The 20,383-nt window shown below is 44.5% G+C and overlaps 2 protein-coding genes across 3 annotated transcripts in view; both read right to left on the bottom strand.

Moving 5' to 3' along the window:
- Positions 1–125: 125 nt before the first annotated feature.
- On the bottom strand, positions 126–10,630 carry LOC146253162 (ethanolamine-phosphate cytidylyltransferase-like). Of its 2 annotated transcripts, none has more exons than XM_084678818.1 (13): positions 10,306–10,630; positions 6,352–6,440; positions 5,442–5,603; positions 5,074–5,140; positions 4,882–4,966; positions 4,097–4,138; positions 3,266–3,404; positions 2,712–2,794; positions 2,518–2,595; positions 2,339–2,404; positions 2,121–2,186; positions 1,887–1,975; positions 126–1,682 (listed from the first exon to the last, which is right to left on the bottom strand). In XM_084678818.1, exons 1-13 carry the CDS (start codon positions 10,425–10,427, stop codon positions 1,562–1,564), a joined length of 1,209 nt encoding a protein of 402 aa, XP_084534944.1. In that variant the 5' UTR covers positions 10,428–10,630; the 3' UTR covers positions 126–1,561. The 2 variants fall into 2 exon arrangements, with proteins under 2 accessions (XP_084534944.1, XP_084534942.1); XM_084678816.1 differs by having other exon boundaries at positions 3,266–3,414; positions 4,098–4,138.
- Positions 10,631–12,621: 1,991 nt separating this feature from the next.
- LOC146253161 (transcription factor MafG) overlaps positions 12,622–20,383 on the bottom strand; it is a 15,135-nt gene continuing 7,373 nt past the window's right edge. Inside the window, exons 2-3 of the mRNA XM_084677894.1 lie at positions 17,968–18,040; positions 12,622–17,760 (exon numbers count right to left, since the gene is read on the bottom strand). Coding sequence (XP_084534020.1) covers positions 17,308–17,760; positions 17,968–18,003 — 489 coding nt within the window. The 5' untranslated portion in view covers positions 18,004–18,040 and the 3' untranslated portion in view covers positions 12,622–17,307. The remainder of the gene's footprint in view (positions 17,761–17,967; positions 18,041–20,383) is intronic.

Genomic DNA, 20,383 nt, shown 5'->3' with positions numbered 1-20,383 from the left:
GCCCTATGACGAAGTGCCCTTGCAGTTGATTTCCTGTGGATGAATAATTGTTTTGTAGTCCAGCACAGGGAAGTGCCTTCTAAACACAGTAGGTTTCACCAAAAGGAGGAAATGTCCAACACAGGTTTTCAGATGTAGTTGTTATAATTGACAATAATATTGGCTACTGTACCAAATTCCACAGCATTTGTCATTTTAGTGATCAGAATTGTCAATAACATACATAAGTAAAGCTTACACAATACATTCCAACAGACAACGTTTTATATGCTTTGAAAACATATGAAACCAACCAGACGCCATATAGAGGTGGTCTGCAAAATATACATTTATGAAAAATATATTTAATTAGATTTTAATTTTGAAAATGTGAGTATCATCTCAATTGTACAGTGGCGTATTTAGACTTCTGGCCAGTAGAAGGTTATTTGTTTATTAAGTCAACAGCACCAACCATATATAATAATCTTGAATTAATTTATGATTCATTAAAAGCAGTGTGTCAAACTGTAGTGCTCTCTACCCAAATGCAAAAAAAAACATTAAATAAAAAGAGTGATTTCAAAGGTATATTGTGACCCTCTGTGGCAAAAGCAAGAATTGCACTGGGGCATTGGTAGTGCTCTTGCTAGTTAAAACCATTCTGACTATTTACTGTCAGTTTACTCTGGAGAGGATTCAGTTCAGGTATATACATAAGGTCCCATAGCTTGGCCCATATTCTACACAGTTCAACTTCCAAGGGCTGGTTTACACATCTGAGAAGCTGAGGCTATAACCAACACTATTATAGTTCCTAATGCTTTAGATTGGTGGCTGTTAAATGTCTCAACGTTACTTAGATAGATACCATTTGGATGGATTCTACTTATCTATCTCACTATCTAGCTATCTATAATCTCTTTTTAATTGCATAGTTATCTATTCTGTAAGGTTACATCCTAAACATAAACATGTTGGTGTTAATTCAACCTGGAGTATCCAATCATTAATGCCCTTTGCTAACCCATAGTAAGTCAACCAATGGAATGCTTCAGTGGGGTAGGACGTTCTCACCACCAAACACCTCACTTCCAGAGAGCTGGTAATTAATGTATAATAGATACATACAGTACATATATACAGAGATAGATTAGATAGAATGTGAGTGGTGACAGGGTGGGCCCGTTACCGGGCGGAAAGCAGCCACCGTTCCCTGGAAATGTTTAGAAGGCCGACAGTGAGAGGTCTTTATGGGGGACGTGTCAAATTATAAAGAAGTGACAGGTAAGTGCATACAGACGGTATGGTAAGACTAAAATAAAGACATCAGCACCTACATGTACCAGTAAAGCCCACTACAGAGCTCCCCTTTGGTACTGTATTATAACAGTATTTATGAATGACAAAATGGTGCTGCCAATGAAAGTAAGGACAGTCTGTGTGTGTGTGTGGGGGGGGTGGACCTCAGAAGGGGGTTTTACTGTATGTGGGGTAGATGGATTAGGTTTGTCAGTCTTGGATGACACTGGTGACATCAATGGTGTGCTTGGAGGCGGAGGGAGGGGGGGGGGGGGGTGTTCTACAGCACAGCCTGGGCCTGGGCTCTCTCCATGGCCTTCTCCTCCTCTCGTCTCTTCATGGCCTGGATCACAGCCATCTCTTTGGCCTCTTTCTTCTGGTTCCTGGCCTCAAAAAGCAGTCTGAGACACAAAGAGGAAGTTGGCAGTGAAATGCTGAGAAGCTTTGTCAAAAATGAGAATTGTTGAGTGGAGGTTAGCTACAAAATACCTCAACTTAATGTTAAATTTGTCCTTACGATGTGGCACCTTAAAGTTCTAGATTTAGCATCTTTTTAGTCTATCCTGTCACCACGGCAGGTTGGCTCTCTGGTCTGGTGGCCTCACCTGTTCTTGATTATCCTTTGTACAATGTTGTCCGTAGTGAGACTGTTGCCACTGTCTACAGTACGCAGTATTCCTTTCCTTCTAGGTTCCTAGGTACAAGAGGAATGAGGGCCACTGTTAGCTTTCACACTCAAAAACAAAACCAAAATGAAAAACTATTGAAATTTAGATGCATCGACACAGTAAATCAAAACACAAAGATGGTATGCAATTGAAAGGGGCTTTATAACTTACTGTGTAAGGATCCGACCCATCTTTGTCTGGAAACACTTCTGTCTTCCCATGACACACCAGGTCCACCTGCACAGACAATGGCCAGTGAGCACAAAAGCTGATTCAGATGGTTTTCAGTTCATTACCTTCCTGGTATGAATGTGGATAGGAGCCCAGGGCCTCAAGTCTGTGCTATCTTTCTGCTCTGCCAAGTCCATCACACTAATACATTTCCTCACCTTAAAATGGTCCAGCAAATCTCTTGAGACTGCATATGGTGCACCAATCACCACTTCGGAAACATACTGGAAGAAAAACGTTAAAAAAAGAAAATCTGAGCCTTGTCCATTTTCTACTGTCTGGTTGAAGGGTGAAGAGGGGAGAGGGAGAAAGAGAGGAGGGGAGGCCGAGGACTCACTCGACAGGCCAGCACACTGAGGGTTCTCTCATGGACGTTCATGATGGGGTAATTCTTCCCTTTGTATCGATTCACCTCCTGAACACGACAGAATGACATCACAGATACAGAGAGAGCGTTAGACCGACACCCACAGCAGCATGGTGACCTGCATCACTGAAGTCAAGATAAAGAAGAGAGTATGTCAGACTGACCTGGTCAAAGTGCAACCCCACTATAACATATGGCTTGTCTGATAGCTTGTACACAGCCTCCAGGAAGTCCACATGGCCGATATCTGGATAGTGACAGGTTAGGGAGGACAACTATCATTGATTATTTAATGTGCAACCTCTGTTGCTAACAGTGTAATACTTTATTGATTCAATAAACAAAACAGACAGACTGATCTGAAACACAAAACTGTAACCTAAGGTCTAAAGGGCATGTGATGATTTCAAATGGACATTAATTCAAAATGTTTTCTGAATGAAAAACAGGAATAATTCTGAATCCTTCTGAATCTTTCTGAATAATTATAATAATTTATACAATGAATTTGATTTGAAAACGGGATTTGTTTTGTACATGGTGAGCTCCAGGATATTACAGGGTTGGGCATGGCCCTCCCAAGATCTCATATTGTCCACCCAATTCATCAGGTGTGAGTCAGTCAGATGAGAGCAAAATTGCATTAAATAAGTATCAAAATCTTGATCCATATCCTAGATCCAGCGGGCCTGGTACAGTATGGTATGTGAGAGGATACGGAAAAGATCGAAGGCTCCTGCCACGTAGATGATGGTATCCCCGGGCTGAGGCTCCTGGCCCGAGGCAAACTGGATGATCTTCTGGGAGGTCTGCAGGAACTGAGACACCCCAGTCCATGGACTGTGGCCCTTAGGACCCTGCAACCCCCATAATACAGAAATAGAACAAATAAATACAACGTAAAATGTTTATTCTCCCCCCATGACACTGTTGAGCTATCTATGTTTTATCTGCGATCATTGAAAGAATGGTCCAATTGCACAACTTAGTGGCCATGTGAGTGTAATATCATGGGTGGGGGGGTGTTAGGGTTAGGGTTAGGGGGGGTGGGGGGGACTGTGAGAATTTCAAGTTCCTGCATTCAAACCAGCCAAGAACGTTGATTCTCATTCAGTTGTCTCATTAAGTTAAGCAATAAAAGCTCATGTTATGTAACTGCAATCAAACCAAAACAAGATCACCCATTTATTTCCTCCAACACCATTTGGAACCACAACAACAAGTTGATCCCCTGGTCAGACTCTTGGATGGGGAACAGAGGTGGCATTCATCGCTGACTGGCCAGGCCCACAATAAAATGCTTTGTTTCAGAAGAGTTGGCATCTGGCCTTAAGGGCAACTTTGGCAACTCTGGTTACAAACGAGTCATGGCAGAGAAAGCTGGACCATGGATTTGGACGGAAATAAACCTGACTATGAGGTCAGTAGAAAGTTACCTGGATTGAGTAGAGATAATAATGGGCTTTTTTTCAGATAACTTGGCAGTGCACCCACAGGACTACAGTACCCCAGTAAGCTGTAACTGTGTCAGAGTGGACATGACACTTACCTTTCCAAAGTTGTCTGTGTGTTGTTGATAATCTGAACTTCCCTGGAGGGAAACAGAAAAGTGTTTTTTTATTTTCTTCTGGTTCCCCGGTGTTCTCCCCCCCCCCCTGTATATTACAGTCTGGCCATGTATAAAGCAATACAGTGATGCTGGTGATGTATGTTACTGTGATCCTTATGTATAGCAAGTTTCATCTATACATCAGTCTTTTACACTGAGAACACAGCGGGAACAGATTTCCCTGGAGGCCTGAGGAGAGTGGTTCCCCTGCAGTATATTACAGTCTGGCCCCTCATAAAGCAATACAGTGATGCTGGTGATAGTGCTGTGATAATTACGTATAAGAGTTTAGTAAAGTCCTCATCAGGTACTCAACAATGATGCAAACCGAATATATTTTAAACCTTTCTAAACTTTTTTTTCAAAACGTTTTGAAAATCTTTAGCAACTTTTGTTTTGACAACTTAAAAAAACAGTAGTGTTGCAAATAACGTAGACCCATGTCAGAATGTAAAAATACAAAAACACAAGAATTTACATTTTGGGACATGTCAAGTTCAGTTTGGGACGGTTCATTTTTCACTTCGGGACGGTACTGGGACAGTGAGGAAAAAGGTTAGTTGCGAGACCTGTTGCCCCTTTGTGTCAATTGACTGTTACTGTATTTATTTTCTTTTTTTATAATAATTCAAATGTTGTACTTTAATGTACATACTTTAAGGTATGAGAATGTCCTGACAGAGATCATGAGCTTGACTCTACACTCATCACTGTCATTTACTCACAATGTTGCTGTGGTGGGCTTTCGTCATCAGGAGCATCCTGCCCACCAGGTCAGTTGTAGAGACTCCCTGAGTTCGCTTGCACTCCCTGGAACAACAGCCGGTGGTCAGACACAACACACACACAGAGCTCCCACTCAAGAGCTCTCACTCTTTAACATCACAACAACCCTGTCTTCAGGCGAAGCTACACACCTGTATCTTCCTGACTTCTTCACCTCTTCATATGTATCCTTCCCATCCACTGTAAGTGTGATGTCATCTGAAATGAGACATTCAAAATGTCAATCATGTCCAGGACAGTGTTATGGCTATGGTCAAATCTATCCTTCCAGAAAGGGGCTGTTTTTTCTACCTTTTACTGGACTTTTCAAGCCTAGCCCAAGTACCAAATATGGTTCAATTACACCCATCCATGATTCAATCATATCTTCTAAAAGTAATTTAAAAAAAAAATGGAATACATGATAATCTTGCTGTCTGTTTCAGAATGTGTGGAAGGTGGGGTGTGTGTGTGCGCGTGTGCGTGTGTGCGTGTGTGGGGGTAGAGAGAGAGAGCTGACCTCCGTGCACACAGAAGTCACTGTTGTACTTGTCCAGGGTCTCCAAGGTGGTGACATACGGGGCTCCCTCCACTATCTCATCCACCCACTTGATGGCTCGCACCATCTTGTACCTCTCAGCCTGAGTGAAGACAGGTGGGCCCTTGTGCTTTGAGATCTCACCTAAGGGTTGGGCGGGGCACATGGGAATAAATTAGACATGGTTGGCAGGTCAGCCGGCCGGGTGTGAAGTTATCAGCAGTAACGTACAGGTGGTTGATTTACTAAACTACGACAGTGATAAGAAATGATATGAAAATACATAGGGTAATGCTCTTAACGTTTTTTTTCGTGGGTGCGTGAGTGAGTTTGAATGCAAATGCGTGAAACGTTCATTGGGATTAACAATGCTGTCAGTCCCCTCCAGTAGCAGAGCCTAGCTCCCTAAGAAAATGACCTTTGGTAGTGAGAGGTTGTGTCTGTGTCAGCTGGGTCAGAGCTCGCTCCGCAACGCTGCATTGTTTGAGTTAAGCCAGAGCCGTGTTGTTGTCAGTTATCGTAAACAGTGCCATGGGGCACGGTGAGTCAGAGGGAACTTCAGGCCCAGGGGAGAGCCTGGGTGTCCTGTGGCACACTTACTGTGTGTGTGTGTATGCGTGTGTGTGTGTGTATGCGTGTGTGTGTACGCGTGTGTATGTGTCCTCTTCTGTCACAACAACCCCCCAGCCCATCAATTTTGTGCGCCCAGCTGCTGTCTGTGTAAACGCAGCCCACAGTGGCTGGCACCTTGGCATCGCCCCACTCTACGTGAGTGTGTGTCTGTTTGTGTGCGTGTCTGCGTTGTGTGTAAGAGAAAGTGTCAGGTATCGGGGGGGGGGGGGGGGGGGGGGTTGCGAGTAGCCTTGGTGACCCTCCAGGGAGCAGGACTCACCGTCTGTGTGGACTCCAACGATGAGGTAATCCCCCATGGCCTTGGCCTGGCGCAGCTGGTTAGAGTGTCCATAGTGAACCATGTCATAGCTGGGGGGGGGGGGGGGGGTCAACACAGAGAACACAGTCTATTGGAGAGACGCAACACATCAACTGCTGACCGGAAACTACTGCACCACAGTGAAAAGGGAGTGGGGCATTCGAAAGATGGAAGAAGACCTACATGTATCTAATATGTCATCCACATGTGGTAAGCATTAACTAGCTTTAGTTCTCGTCCTGTTCTTCAAGGCTCGGATACACACATCCCTACAATGAGGCTTATCAGAGGACAGAAGACGATGTCTTATTCACCGCCTGCAGAGAGGGTCTGCCATGTCATCTGTAGATAATTAGATTAGCACAGATTGGACCTGGGATATTTTCATGGTAGGCCTAATCCAGCAAGGTGACAACGAACAGGTGGACATTAGCCCTTCAGCACTTCAACACAACCTTATCATTTTCTGCTCTCTCATCCTCACATGGGGCGATTGTGTCTGAAGTGCGGAATAGAGATAAAGATAAGAGCATACACAGGATACCCAGGGAGTAAAACTTGTTAACAGCTGTGATCAATGGCTATTATGAGAGTGTATATATTGTACTGCTTGATTTGTTTATAATGACAGCTAATATGTTACCATAAAGTACAGTTACATTATGTTTCTTCTGCGGAAGGGAGCATCACTTTACAACAACAAAAAACATTCGGTCAGCTTTTGTAAATTCATTGTCATTCACAGATATAAATAGCGTCCTCTAAAAATCAATGAACCAAAGAGAGTCAGAGATCTTTACATAGCCAGAGAAGAAACACAGACTTGTGCTGCTCTTCCCTTATCACTCAGGGTAGGACTCATCACCAGGCACACATCCCTGTCTGGGCCTGCCCAGCAGTGACGTCCAGCAGGCCCTGGAAGCAGACCCACTGGGGTTATTGGGCTCCACTATCTACAGTACCACACATCCTATCTTCTCTATCAGTGAACCAGAGTGTGGCTGCCTGATATGGGAACTCATCAGACAGAAGTAAAGGACGTCTGTGTCAGATGACTTGGAACCGTCAATGCAAGCTATAATGAGAGCCACGGGGGTGTGGTAATGGGGCCTAATGTGCTGCTGACTGCAGACCAGGCAGCGTGGCAGGCCAGGGAGGCTGAAGACATGAGGGAGGAGGGAGAGGGGGTCGAGGAGGTTGGAGGTCAACGGCTGGGGAAACAAGCTGAGAGACGGAGAGGCAGGGTTGCGCAAGACCAGGAGGAGGGCCCCTTGTATCTGTCCCTCTCCCTCTGTCTGCCCTTGGATATTGTAACCCAGGAACACCACATAAGCTAACACCAAGCCTGAGGTGGTGATAGGGGTGTGCCTGTTGTATTTTGTACCAGGGAGGGATCACAAGAGGATCACAGGGGATGATCAAATATTAACTAGTATGGGCCGGGTAGCAGACAGCCAAACAGCATTGAGCCTCCTGTGAACAACACCAGGTAGAGTGCTGGGATAGGGAGACAAAGAGTGTACAACACAAATACATTCACTGAGGATCTCATGAGGCGTAGCCATGACACTGGCCTTAGGGATCCCAAATGTTTGAACTAAATTAAATAAAAACATTGATTAGTAGTGATTGACTATGCATCAATTTGTGTGTGTGTGTGTGTGTGTGTTTATCAATATGTCCTGAGTCAGGTAGAACTGACTGGTCAATTTGAGTGGAGCCTGTTACTGTGTAGTTACAAAACATAACTTGCAGTGACAGGAAATTACATATTTTGTGAGAATGTAATCAATTCATAGAGTCAAGATGTGAGAACTATATATGCTGTTTTTGACAGACAGAACACAGCAATATCTCTATGAGATCATCTATTATGTCATGGAGGACTTAAGCAGACCATAAAAAACATGGGAATGAGTCATTCCAACAATAACAGTTCCTGAGTGAGGTAAGGTCACGTTTCTGAGGTGGTCCGATCGCTACCCCAGCAGTGCTGGAGGTGAACTTTAGCACTGGCCATGATGATGCTGGCACCTTCTTAGGGAGCTAGGCTCTGCTACTGGAGGGGACTGACACGCGAACTTTGACCCTGTCACCTTGTGTCAGGGGGAACCAGCCAACCAGAACAGGGACCGTCTGTAACTTTAACAGGAGGGGGGAGGGGGTTGGGGGAACGGGACTGTACTAGATTGTCTAAAGCCCTGATGATGTCACTGTCAATGTGTCCTGTGTGTTTCTCTCCTACTGTTGCTGACAGTGGACATGGCCTGCAGGCCGCACAGTAAACAATGTTCTGAGCGAGAGCAGAGACAGGTGGCGTGTGTTGTGGGGCGACCATGGCAGGTGTGGGCTGAAGGGGTTAGGGGGGTTACCGACATGGGCTCTGTTGACACTGGCTCCCTTTGGGAACTCACCCCACCGTTTAATATTCTGGCATCCAAAACATTCTGCAACATTCCATCAAACCACAGTTAGGCGGCCGCACCGAAACGGCTGGAATTCGCCCAGAGAAAGCCAGCGTAATCCTGTTCTTCACACACATGAATGAATTTTCCTCCGCCCCGAGCCTCCGCTCGGCCCAGGACGCTCTGGGTGCCCTCGCAGCAGGGAACAGCATGTATCTAAAGACTTGTATCGTTACCAGATCACTCGCTCAACAGTGTTTCAGAGTGGACTGACTGCTGGACAATGGCAGGTCTGTTTATCATTCACTCACTGTGCTCATAAGCAGGCCACGACACAAGGGCATGCTGTTCTCCCGCACACCTACAGGACATCTTTGGGATGTGTGGGGCTTTTGATATTGGAGCTTGACAGTGGTTGAAGGGTACGGGATGTGGTCCCGCTATTAGGCTGCACTGTGCAAAATAGTGTGTCGTGGAATGTGGAAGGTTGTAACTGTCATAGAACCGAGCGCACCTGGCGATAACTTCTGTTCACCTAAGCACATCAGTGGATGTGTGCTCAAGTGCATCTTTCAAATGAGTCACCATGATGCATTATTAAAACGTCAGAAAGTAAATCAATCGAAGTTTTTGCTTTGACAATGGTGAACAGGGTAATATCAAGAAAATACAGATTTGATTAAGTCAATAGATATATTTGACAAACCCTAACCCTTTATTTTGGACCTGTGTACGTCAAACCACAATCAAACTTGTGTTGTATGACAGAGCATCTGTTTGATGGTTTTCTAACAGTAGAGTGAAAAGAGCAGTTGACAATAATGTAGGTCCAATTTAGGGAAGTCAGGGAAGTTTGCTTCAACACTGAACCACCACATATTAAACAGGGATATCATTTCGTGGAAGAGGAAATATGTAGTCATCCTGTAGATATATCTTTATATGAATGCAAATGTATTTGTTTTAGGCCATGCACCTGTCACTCGTCATGCCTGGTCAGTTTGCCTGAGGGGGGAAACAAGTAATTTAGTCTGCTCTATTTTAAAATGAAAATAACAAATAATAGTGATCTTAGACTGTCATGTAACTTTGTAACTGCATGTAACTAAGCATGCGTGCCTTCACGCAAAGTGAATACAAGTGATGTCCTGGCTGCATAGTAAAGAGTTCATACCATCATCAGCATGTGACGCCGTGGCTGTCCATTCAGACGGCACAGGGTTGCGCTGTCAGGCGGGGTAGCGTGATAACGATGGCAGTGATAAAATGCATAGGCCTATTAGCCGGTGAACAATGTTAGATAAACGGCTAGATTGTCTTGCGTTCCTACGCAATTTAAACAGCTGGCCTGTGATTTACTAAAAAGGATTATAGCCTAATGTTGACTATGACGATACAAGGCGATCCAACCTAATGTTACTGCGATCGGTTTAAAAGCCCTATATGTTGATAACAATACGTAGCAACGTTGGCATAATCTTTTTAACTCTATACTAATTACATCACTCACCATCCATCGCACCACACCCGTATGATTCGTCTTCTCTTCTCTGGACTGCAAGCTGTAGCACCGAGGGTCGTCCCTGCGTCTTTTCCCGATGTGTTGGTCTGGTGGTGTCCGTTCTTGATCATTTTTTGCACGATAACACTGTTTCTGTGTGATTTCAATAAGTATAAAGACGGGGAACCTCTATCAATTACACCAAGACGGAGACACAAATTTCCCAACTATAAAAAATTGTATACGTATGTATTTTGCGTGTCCCCAAGCAGGATAGCCGGTTTCTGCATAGAAGTGACGCTCCAGGAGTATCACCGGTGGGACAACGCCTCCTTTGCCGGGGAAGTGGCGTCATATGGCATTGAATCGTACGATGACTGCAAGAGGATCGCCGACATATTGTTACATAATCGCAGAACGCTCCACCATCATGTGACTGTAGATAACCATTGCAACGTGTGTTGGGAAAAGTAAGTTAAATAAGTGGAATTACCTATAGGTAAAACAATGTAATCATACTGTTTTAACTGATCATAAATTTAGATGCGTGGTCAAACAAAAAAGTATTTATTGGGCTAAGTTATTACTATTAATGTGACATGGACATTGTAGCTTTTGTAGACTTGAAATATGTGTGTACAGAGGTCATCGGCTTGCTTCTACGTTTACCTGCATAAAATGAAGGCCTTTCAACAATGAACATCTGATAATAATAACCTTACAACACATTTCAACTCCTATTATGCACTACCACTACACTAGATATGCGATAACCATATACCATACACTTGTGGATGTTCCCATACGACTATAATGAAACCCTCACCAATCTTTGTAGATACACCGAACCTGGCCGGGGGGGGGGGGGGGGGGGGGGGGGGGGGGGGGGGGGGGGGGCGTAACCTTGTGGAATGTACACCCCACTGCTGCAAAATCACAATTCAAGATGTTATGTTCACAACAGGCACCAGAGGGAGACAACATCCTTCATATTAAAAGCCTGATATATTTTGTTCTTTCAATACCTTCAAAATAACGATACTTCCAATTCTGTACTTCTTACATGACACAATAAACGTCTTTCCTTAGCCTATCTGTAAAAGTTTTGGGGGGGATATCCCAAACTTCTTAATGCTACAATGACTTCCATGCAGAGCAGCAGGATAACTTAATGGATCTAACCATAAAATGATTCAATCATTCCCAGCATCAATAGCTCAGGCACTACACATCTCTCGCATGGGTAATACGGATCTTTAAAGTAATATACCCCGTCACAACTCACACACATAGGCTTACTGTCTAATACTATGAGGCCAATTGTTGAGTCGGGCAGCGAGCTAAGCTTTGGCCAGGCCTGGTGAACACAAGGTCCTTCTAATGGGGATGGTAACATTAATTGTGCAGTGGGCTGCAGCCAGAGAACTGGGGCAAGCACCTGCTGCTGCTGCTGCAGAAATGGGTGCGGATGAAGAATGCTGTCCTAGATCGCCCACCAGTTCACCTCAACCCCACCCGCCAAATTTAATCAACTCTTCAGAGGCCATGGAGCCGTCTGGGGCAGGCTTCCTCAGGCGGAGTGGAGCATCTTCTGAGGAACAGGTCACAGAAACCTGGGTGTAATTTTGTGGCAGAGCACAGCGAGGGTTTGTGAAAAGGACCATCTTGAGAACACAGGGTTTGTATTAATAAACAAAGTGTCCTTGCTGACAGTGCAGGTGGACTGAACGAATGGTTGGATCGGAGTCCTGAGCTACGCTCGAAAGCTGTAATAATGTAAGGGCGGAGGAAAGAGCTTCATTGGAGAGACGCCGTTTTATTTCTGGTACAGATTGCATCCAGTCTGTCTGGCCTTCTTCTGAGTTGTGCCTCCCTTGAGATGTGGTTTCCTGTGTGAGCAGAGGTACAAACCATCACAAGGTGGGTGATGTGTGTTGAGAAGGAGGGGCCCCGGGCGCCACAGAGGGAGCAGGGATGACTAACTCACCACTCTTCCTAATCTAGGACAGGCTTACACCTAGACATCCTTCATGACTCTTAATGTTTTACCCGTGTCGGGCCAAAAATATGTCCACCGAGGTTACTCAAAGTGGGTCGCCCAACTGCTTTTTTTGGATCATAGAAAAAGAAATCGTGCCATCTAAATGATCGCCGTCTCCTGAAACCCACCCTGGATGGCGATAAGCCTTCCCCGACAGTTTATTTTTACAAGTATCAAAGTAGGTCAATGACGCCACAGAATATGACAAAAAACACATTTCAAGAGGCCACCAAAAAGAGAGAGAGGGAGAGAGATATTGAGAAAGGGATACAAAAGGCTTCTGGTCCTTTTCAAAACCTCTTTATTAGTCATAGAAAATAAAGTAAGCTGTATCAACAAACATACAATATATACATCAATAACTTAGACACCTCAGAGAACCACGGGTAAATCCACAGTTGTTATACAGGTATATGAATACATCATATTACTTATCTACAGATTGAAAAAGTACAATAATTTAATTTATAAATAGTTACAATGAACTATTCTCTGTTTTCATACAAAGTACTGCAATATATTATTACAACCCATACAGAAAAATAACAAAACCAATTAATAATTCTGTTCTAACTTGCTTCAAACAACATTATTTTCAGACTCTTATACCTTTGAAACAGATTCTTTACAAAGAGTAAGAAAAAAAATAAACTGCACAGTCAATTGTCCACCAAGCATAATTTGATGATTTTTTTTTAAATCTAGCTAGTAAATTGCCACACAAGTGCAGAAAAGTTATTTATCCTCTCTAACACAACATCGCTTGTAAACAAAAAGCCAGAACCAACAAAATTGATCAGCATAACTAATTACAGTGAGGAGATCAATTTCAAACAGATCTAATGAACCATGGCGCTGAAATGCCATCCGGGTATGATGCTTTAGCCAACAATGAACAGTATACCTAACGTAGCAGCATAGGAACCCAACTACTCAAACCACAAATTAACACAGATATTGCAAGTGGCCCTCACATAATCTAATACCCAAAACTCCAGCCCTGTCCTGTTCCACTATCTGTGAAGGTTCTATTGATTAAATAAATAAAACCAAACCGTTAAAAAATCAAATTAAATTAAAAAAAAATCGATGGGACAGGTAATTTCCAGTCTTCAACAAGGGGGATATCAAATGATTGAAGGAGACTTAAAGCCTTGTGTTGACCCCCCCCCATTGAATACTAAACTGGGTATATAGTGCATGAATATCAGGTGTTAAAAGTACAGAAAACAAGTTTAAGTTGCACCTTATTCTACAGCAAAGAAGCTAACAGATGCTTGAATTGTACATGCCATTTTCACAATAATTGAAGTAGCTGCATGTTTGTTTCTTTGGGATACCTCACAACAAACACTGGTAGCACTTTGTTGAACACAGTACGAGTATATCCGTGGTTACAACAATTTGCATACTACGTAAATACAAGTGAAAACGGTACTGTCAAATAAAAATGCAACTACTGTTTCCTTTCACTGACGTAAACAGCAGGGCCAACTGACATTCTATTAGGGCGAGGGGGGGCGGGGGAGAAAACCGACAGAACAAAGAAACTCAACAATAAATGTACAAAACACAGGAGCAATCGGTATAAAATGATAGACCACAGTCACTTTGACAACATAGATATTTCTTACACCTACTCTCTCACACCAGTCCACTGAGTTGCATAATAAGGATCACTTTTCACGATGGTCAACACTTCTACCTACAGTAGCTACATACGATACACCTTTGTTTGTTTGTGTCACTCATGTCTAGTGGAGGTTAAGCTCTAGAACGTTCAAGGGTGCCAGTAGAACACCTAAAGACACGACAGAAAAGTTCACTCCACAAGACTGCCACAGATAGACGGACAGCAACATCAACACAGGGCTATGCAAAGCAGGGGTGGGCTCAAATCCATTTCAATTCAATACAGGTTCATGTCAAATAGGGGGAAAAACAGCTTGGGGTCAGTGGGTCAAATACAACATCTTTTGGAATGATTTGCCATAACTTAGAAACCAGAATCTTTCAATCCGCAATTCTGAATTGATGGAAATGTTTAATTGACCACAACCCTGATGCCAAGAGTCCGTTATATAACTACAGTGTACTATTTTCCACAGGTAACCAGTCACTATAAATAGGTAAGCATGTTGAGAAGACAGTGTAAGGATGCTGGCTCACACAGGAGGTTAGAGCCCTAGTCTGACACTTCACTGACAGCTACCAGGGCTTGTAGGTGTGTACTGCTGACACCATTTGGGAACCATCTAAGGGACACACTATTAATAAACAAACTGTATAATAGTTCTCCATCTTTAAATCCACTCTACATAATTTGACCTGCAGGACAAGGAGTTGGAATAAAACGGCATTGGCCGGGTTTCCCAGATTCGTTAGGAAGCTCTTAACGCCAAGAGCCTCTTCGGAGCGTTCTTGGAGAGTTCTAAGAACGCTCCTAAGAACCTCCGAGCGTTAAGAGCTTCTCAACGAATCTGGGAAACCCAGTCATTGTAGCTACTTACAATTGCGTTCACGTGAGCACAAGAAGACTTTCACCTTGGGGTGTGAAGCTCTTTTACAGGAGGCCTTTTTTGGGGGGAGAGCAGCGACTTGGCACGTAAAATGCATCCCTGGCAGCACTTTCTGATTGCCCTCTCTTTCTCTCTCTCTCTGTGTGAACCCAAGCCCTTTATGACACAGTAAAAACGATGAACAGAGCTGCCGTTCCGACTCTGTTTCGAAAGTGGTTCGTTTTTTAGGCCAACCTTATTTTGTCCTGAGCAAAGCAAGCAGAGGATTAGTGCATGTACTTCACTGTACGACCTCACACAAACCGTGAGGAGAACCTGTCTGAAGACAAGTGGTTCGCTAGGTCACTTGTGTATGCTTGGCTTGGTGCTATCCTCATTTTGGGAGACAGTTGACGAGGCTCCAGTTTGAGGGAGACAACTTTTGGAAAAGGCCATCCAAAGCATGGCCTCCAGGATCATTGTTATGCAACAGATCACTAAACGTTTGTCTACTCTTAGAGGTCAACGCAAGCCTGTTTCTTTTCACAAGTTGATTTGGCCAATTGCGAGCATGTCTTGTTTCGTAGGAAATAACAAGACTGACTCTGTTTAATCCCCAAAGCACAGAGGCAAAGCATGTGACCCTCTGGTATTGGAATACAACAGAGCCAGACAACCTGGAATGCTCCAGAATTCCAGTCCATATGTTCCTCTCAGAAGACGACCAGAACATTGCATTCAGCTCTCCATGGACGCCCATTTAACTGTCTGTTCTGGGACAACAACAAAAAACTGTGACTGTATTTCCTCAAAAGTGAACTGGTCATCAGGTGGTCATCACCTAACCCATTTCTGTCGAGCACGTTTGGACGTACGGAACTTGCGTTAATGAAACGATAGTGGAAGTAACATCGAGCGGAGGAGATATCACATATGCCCATAGGGAAGAATACCACTGACCTTGTTTACACCACCTAGATTAGCTCTACAGATTTGTTTAAATAGTACAGCATTGACATCTATACAGTGAACGACACTGCCAACTTGTCACTTACACGTCACGTAACGCGCTACTCCACGCGCCTAGTCACTAGAAAAAGCTATCAGACTTCAATAGTAAGCCACTTTTGGTACAATTGCAAAAAGGATCACGTTTTTATGTAATTTTTTTTCATGTTTCTAAAAACAATGCAAGGTACTCAATGCATTCATAAAAATCAAGAACTTGTAGTTCGACAAAGACTACTACAATGCACACATTTGACAGTTAAACAGTAAAGCTTGTGTGAATATTCTTTTGGAAATATGTCCATCCACATGTTAACACTGGAAAAGAAAAACAACACATTCTTAAATATTTTTGAACATAAGTTTAAAAGCTTTTTCTCCATGGATGATCATGTCTCGTTTGATTCGTTGGTTTCAAATGTATCCTCAAACCATGGAGAAAAAAACATTCAGGCTCTCTGAAACGCTGTTGCGTCATTTCGGAATGGCACTATAGACTTCAGCGGAACAATACGACTCAGTGTGTACCATTATCATTTGTTGAACATTTGGAACGATTCCATTTACCAAAACGCTGACAGACCTTTAGTATTTTTCAGTGCATACGTATATTATTGCATCTAATGGTCACACTGACTAGGACATGTTCATAGAAGTCTCTAATGAGTGGAACTGAACTCAAATGAATGCTTAACTTATCACCAGTAATTCTTTGTTTTTGTTATGTCCCCCCCCCCCTCCGGACATTTAAAACCCGAAGGACAGATTTAGGATGATTTAGGTCAATTAGGCCAGAATACTAGTCTTGTTCTTGGGTTAGTGAGGCTGCTTACAAGACATCCATCACATAAGAGTATTAGTCGCTCATCATCACAGCAGTCAGTGCATGCTAACAAACACAGGTGGCCTCCTCGGAGTCCTTTCAGACTCGTGACACGGTAAGGAAGTGATCCCAACCCCTCGTGACTAGAAGGGTTGAAAACAGTGCATATTAAATAACATTTCAACGTAAGAAATCCTGTTTTAGGACGGAACAATATCTTTTCAGGGTTAACCCTAACCCTAGAGCCAATCTTGGGAATACATAGTTATAAATAACATAATCACATAAATAAGCACCATGAGGAAAATAATGAACACAAATCAAAGAGCTTGAGTTCAATGCCAAATCAGGAATCGTAAAACAAATGAAAGTCCTGGATTCATGTAATCTTTAGTATGAAATCCAGGGTGATAAATAGAAGGTGAACATTTCTGCATGTGCTGTAGTACGCTGTGGTACGGTTGGTACAGAGGCTGAGAGTGTTTTAGAGGCTGGCATTTAGTTTGAGATCGACTACCCAGAATAGAAAAAGGTAGAAGAAGAGGCGAATGAGCCACGTAGCCAATCCTGTGGTCCGTTAGAATGCACTGACGAGAGCAGGCCCGATGAGGCGCCGCTCAACGGCACGGCCCCTCCGGCGACTATGACCTGGCCTCTGTTTTGGACTTGATGATGGTGATGACACTGGTGGCCCCCACCTGCCCTGGGACGAGGGGCCCGATGACCGAGGCCATGGGCCCCCGGGCGGAGGCGACGGGGCTGCGCGCCACAGTCCTGGCGAAGCTCTGCAGGGCCTCGTACTTGGAGCGCAGCGCGTCCAGCTCCACCTTCATGCTGGCGTTCTCCGTGGCCAGCTTGTCCACCTCCTGCTGCAGCTGGGCCTTCTGCTTCTCCAGCTCCTCCTTCTGGGTGACGCGCTTCACCCGGCAGCTGGCCGCGTAGCCGCGGTTCTTCAGCGTGCGCCGGCGCTGCTTCAGCTGCAGGATCTCCTCCTTGGTCAGCCCCCGCAGGTGCTGGTTCAGCTCGCGCACGGACATGGTGACCAGCTCGTCGTCCGTCAGGCTGGTCCCATTCTCCCCCGGCTCCCGCTTCACCTGTGGGCCGGAGCGAGAGGACGGACGGAGGGCGGAGGGAGGAGAGAAAGAAGAGAGACATGGATGGAAAGCGGGGTGGGGGGGCGGGGGCGTTAGGGAAGGAAATAAAGGAAAGGGTAAAGAAGGGGTTTCACAGACCACCCGGCAAGCAAAGGATATAAACTGTGTGCGTTACAGAGACAAACTCCCTTCGCGTGGGCAACCTACCTTCAAGGCTTTGCTTCCCTTGTTTGTGGTCGTCATGCCACGAGAGCCGCTTCCCACTGCACCGCTGGCTGATCTGGAGGGGAGGGATCATCAGAATACAAAGAGCCCAGGAGGACAAAACAGGGATGTTTTGCTCTGAGAATATACGTACATTCAGGCAGAACACATATTCCCTCTGGCGAGGGCAGCTACAACATGACTTATTCCTTAAAAGACAGTACAATGGCACAAAGTGGGTCAAGGACTTAGACTGTCTCGTTAGAGATGCCAAGTCTGGTTAGCGAGCAGCACCTGGACCATTAGCTCAGCTGTCATCCAGACTGACTCGAATAGCTCACATTTTTCAGATCCCAAAAATAGCTGGGTGGCATTTTGACTAACACGAATCTGGTTGGCGAGGGCTGCGCTACAGGAAGAAGGTATTCAAATTAGAGGTCTTTTCAGTTACGGAATGAGTCCTGACAGTGGTTTAGGTATTGGAGATGTCAGACAAATATAGTCAAATCGTAATTAACAGGACAAGGCCATCCATTACTTTATGTGTGACATGAATTATCTTCGACAGTAGTGGTTAAACAACAGTTACTACATTGTCTTGGTAAAAATGCTACTTCCTTTAATACAAGTCTCCACACACAACCACCAAACAGGAAAGGGTCCAACGGAATTAACTGTAGGAAAGTAAAAAAAGAACTTGATTCTTCCCAAATGGAACTTGAGAACACTGAGAAAATATTTAATGATGATCCCTTGTAGCTCACCCATAAGAATACATTCAATTCAATACATTCAAAGCAATGGTTATTTTAAGATGATTGATTACATGGCCATACAATATACTAGCACATCACTGCTTTGCTTCTTTTTCATGTGATCTTTATATTACTCTCACTATTTTCCCAGTGACCCGCACCACTCTCTCCAGCCAGTTCTCTCCAACCCTCCATTAGAGTGATTACAGACAGAAAAGCTCAATAAGAAATCCTATCACAGGCTTCAGATAATAATCCAAGGTGTTAAGCCTAACCAATGTGAATCAACATTAGATCCTGTCATGGTGCATTGACACTTTGATGAAATTGCACTTGGGGAAAAAAAATAAAAATAAAAACAGTAAGCGTCAATGTGATTCTGCCATGTCAGTGGTGAGGTGCCCATCATATGTGACTGGGTCTATCTGCTGCCTCCCTGCAGGCCTGACCCGGCCCCTGGCTGCTCATATAGTCGCTCATGTAGTCGCTGACTACTGGCTCTGCACGGGTGGCGCCAAGTGCCTTTCTCCACACGTACACACAGTGCTGTGCGTCAAGTCACACACGTGCTTACACACACACACACACACACACACACACACACACACACACACAGTAATAGCAGCGTCAGCAACACAGCCTCCCACCACAGCTTGCCCAACCCAGCTAACACATTGCCAGGCTAAGCTGATTTGCACAGTACGGTGTGTGTGTGTGTGTGTGTGTCTGTCTGTGTGTGTTTGGAGGAGGGGGGAGGGGGGTGGATCCTGAAAAAATAACTGTCACGCATGCCAGTATGCATGTGTGGGGGCGCATGGCCAGCTGCTGTATATGGAAGTGTAAGAAGATGGGCGGGGCTACAGCTTCTGATGAGCCGCCGAGACGGCCGGGCCATCGCCATGGCAACAGGAGGGGAGACTACAGGTGGACGTCTCACCTGAGCCAAACCGAGAGAGACAGAAGCTTGTTAAAACTGACCTGAATACGACACTATCACACAGACAGAGGAAACAACACAGGGTCAGACTGTGACAAGCATCCTGGATGCTTTTCCTTTATGTTGCCTTCCCCCCCCCCTGCCCCCCCACGCCCCACCCACCCACGCTCCCACCTCACCATAGCAGAACAGCATTTCTCCATTGGCAGAAGACACCAGGCTATCTAGTAAGACCACATTTCATATTCAGTGGAAGCATTTCTTCACTTTGATATTGCCTTCCAGTTCTGGCTATAAATAACAGATAGTAAAAACACCTACCCACAATTTCTGGTTGGTTTTGACTCTCTTCCAGTAAGCATTCTCATAGCCCTACCACAGCCAGGAGCGCTAATGGGATAATGGCCTCATTGGCCTGTATGATGATGGACCAGATAATGGATTTAAATAGCATGGAAAGTACTCTGTTAAGTGACAAGAGACAAATAAAATGTGCTTAAAAAAAAAAAAAAAAAATAAAGTTACTCCCTAACTCCCAAAAAGCACACACCATTTTCACAAGTAGCTTAAAGCCTACACTGTTCAAAAATGGCATGGCGAATAGGTTTGGAAGGATTTTAACATACAGTAAATAGCTAGGCATCCCGTCCCAGGACCAGAAACAGCTGTCTGGTCACACAAGAGGATTCTGGAAAATACACTCTGGCCTGGCCTGACCTGGGCTGGG

Source organism: Hypomesus nipponensis, chromosome 17, assembly GCF_054491055.1.
Source record: "Hypomesus nipponensis isolate SF chromosome 17, ASM5449105v1, whole genome shotgun sequence".
NCBI lineage: Eukaryota > Metazoa > Chordata > Actinopteri > Osmeriformes > Osmeridae > Hypomesus > Hypomesus nipponensis.
This window is presented reverse-complemented; position numbering and strand designations above follow the sequence as displayed.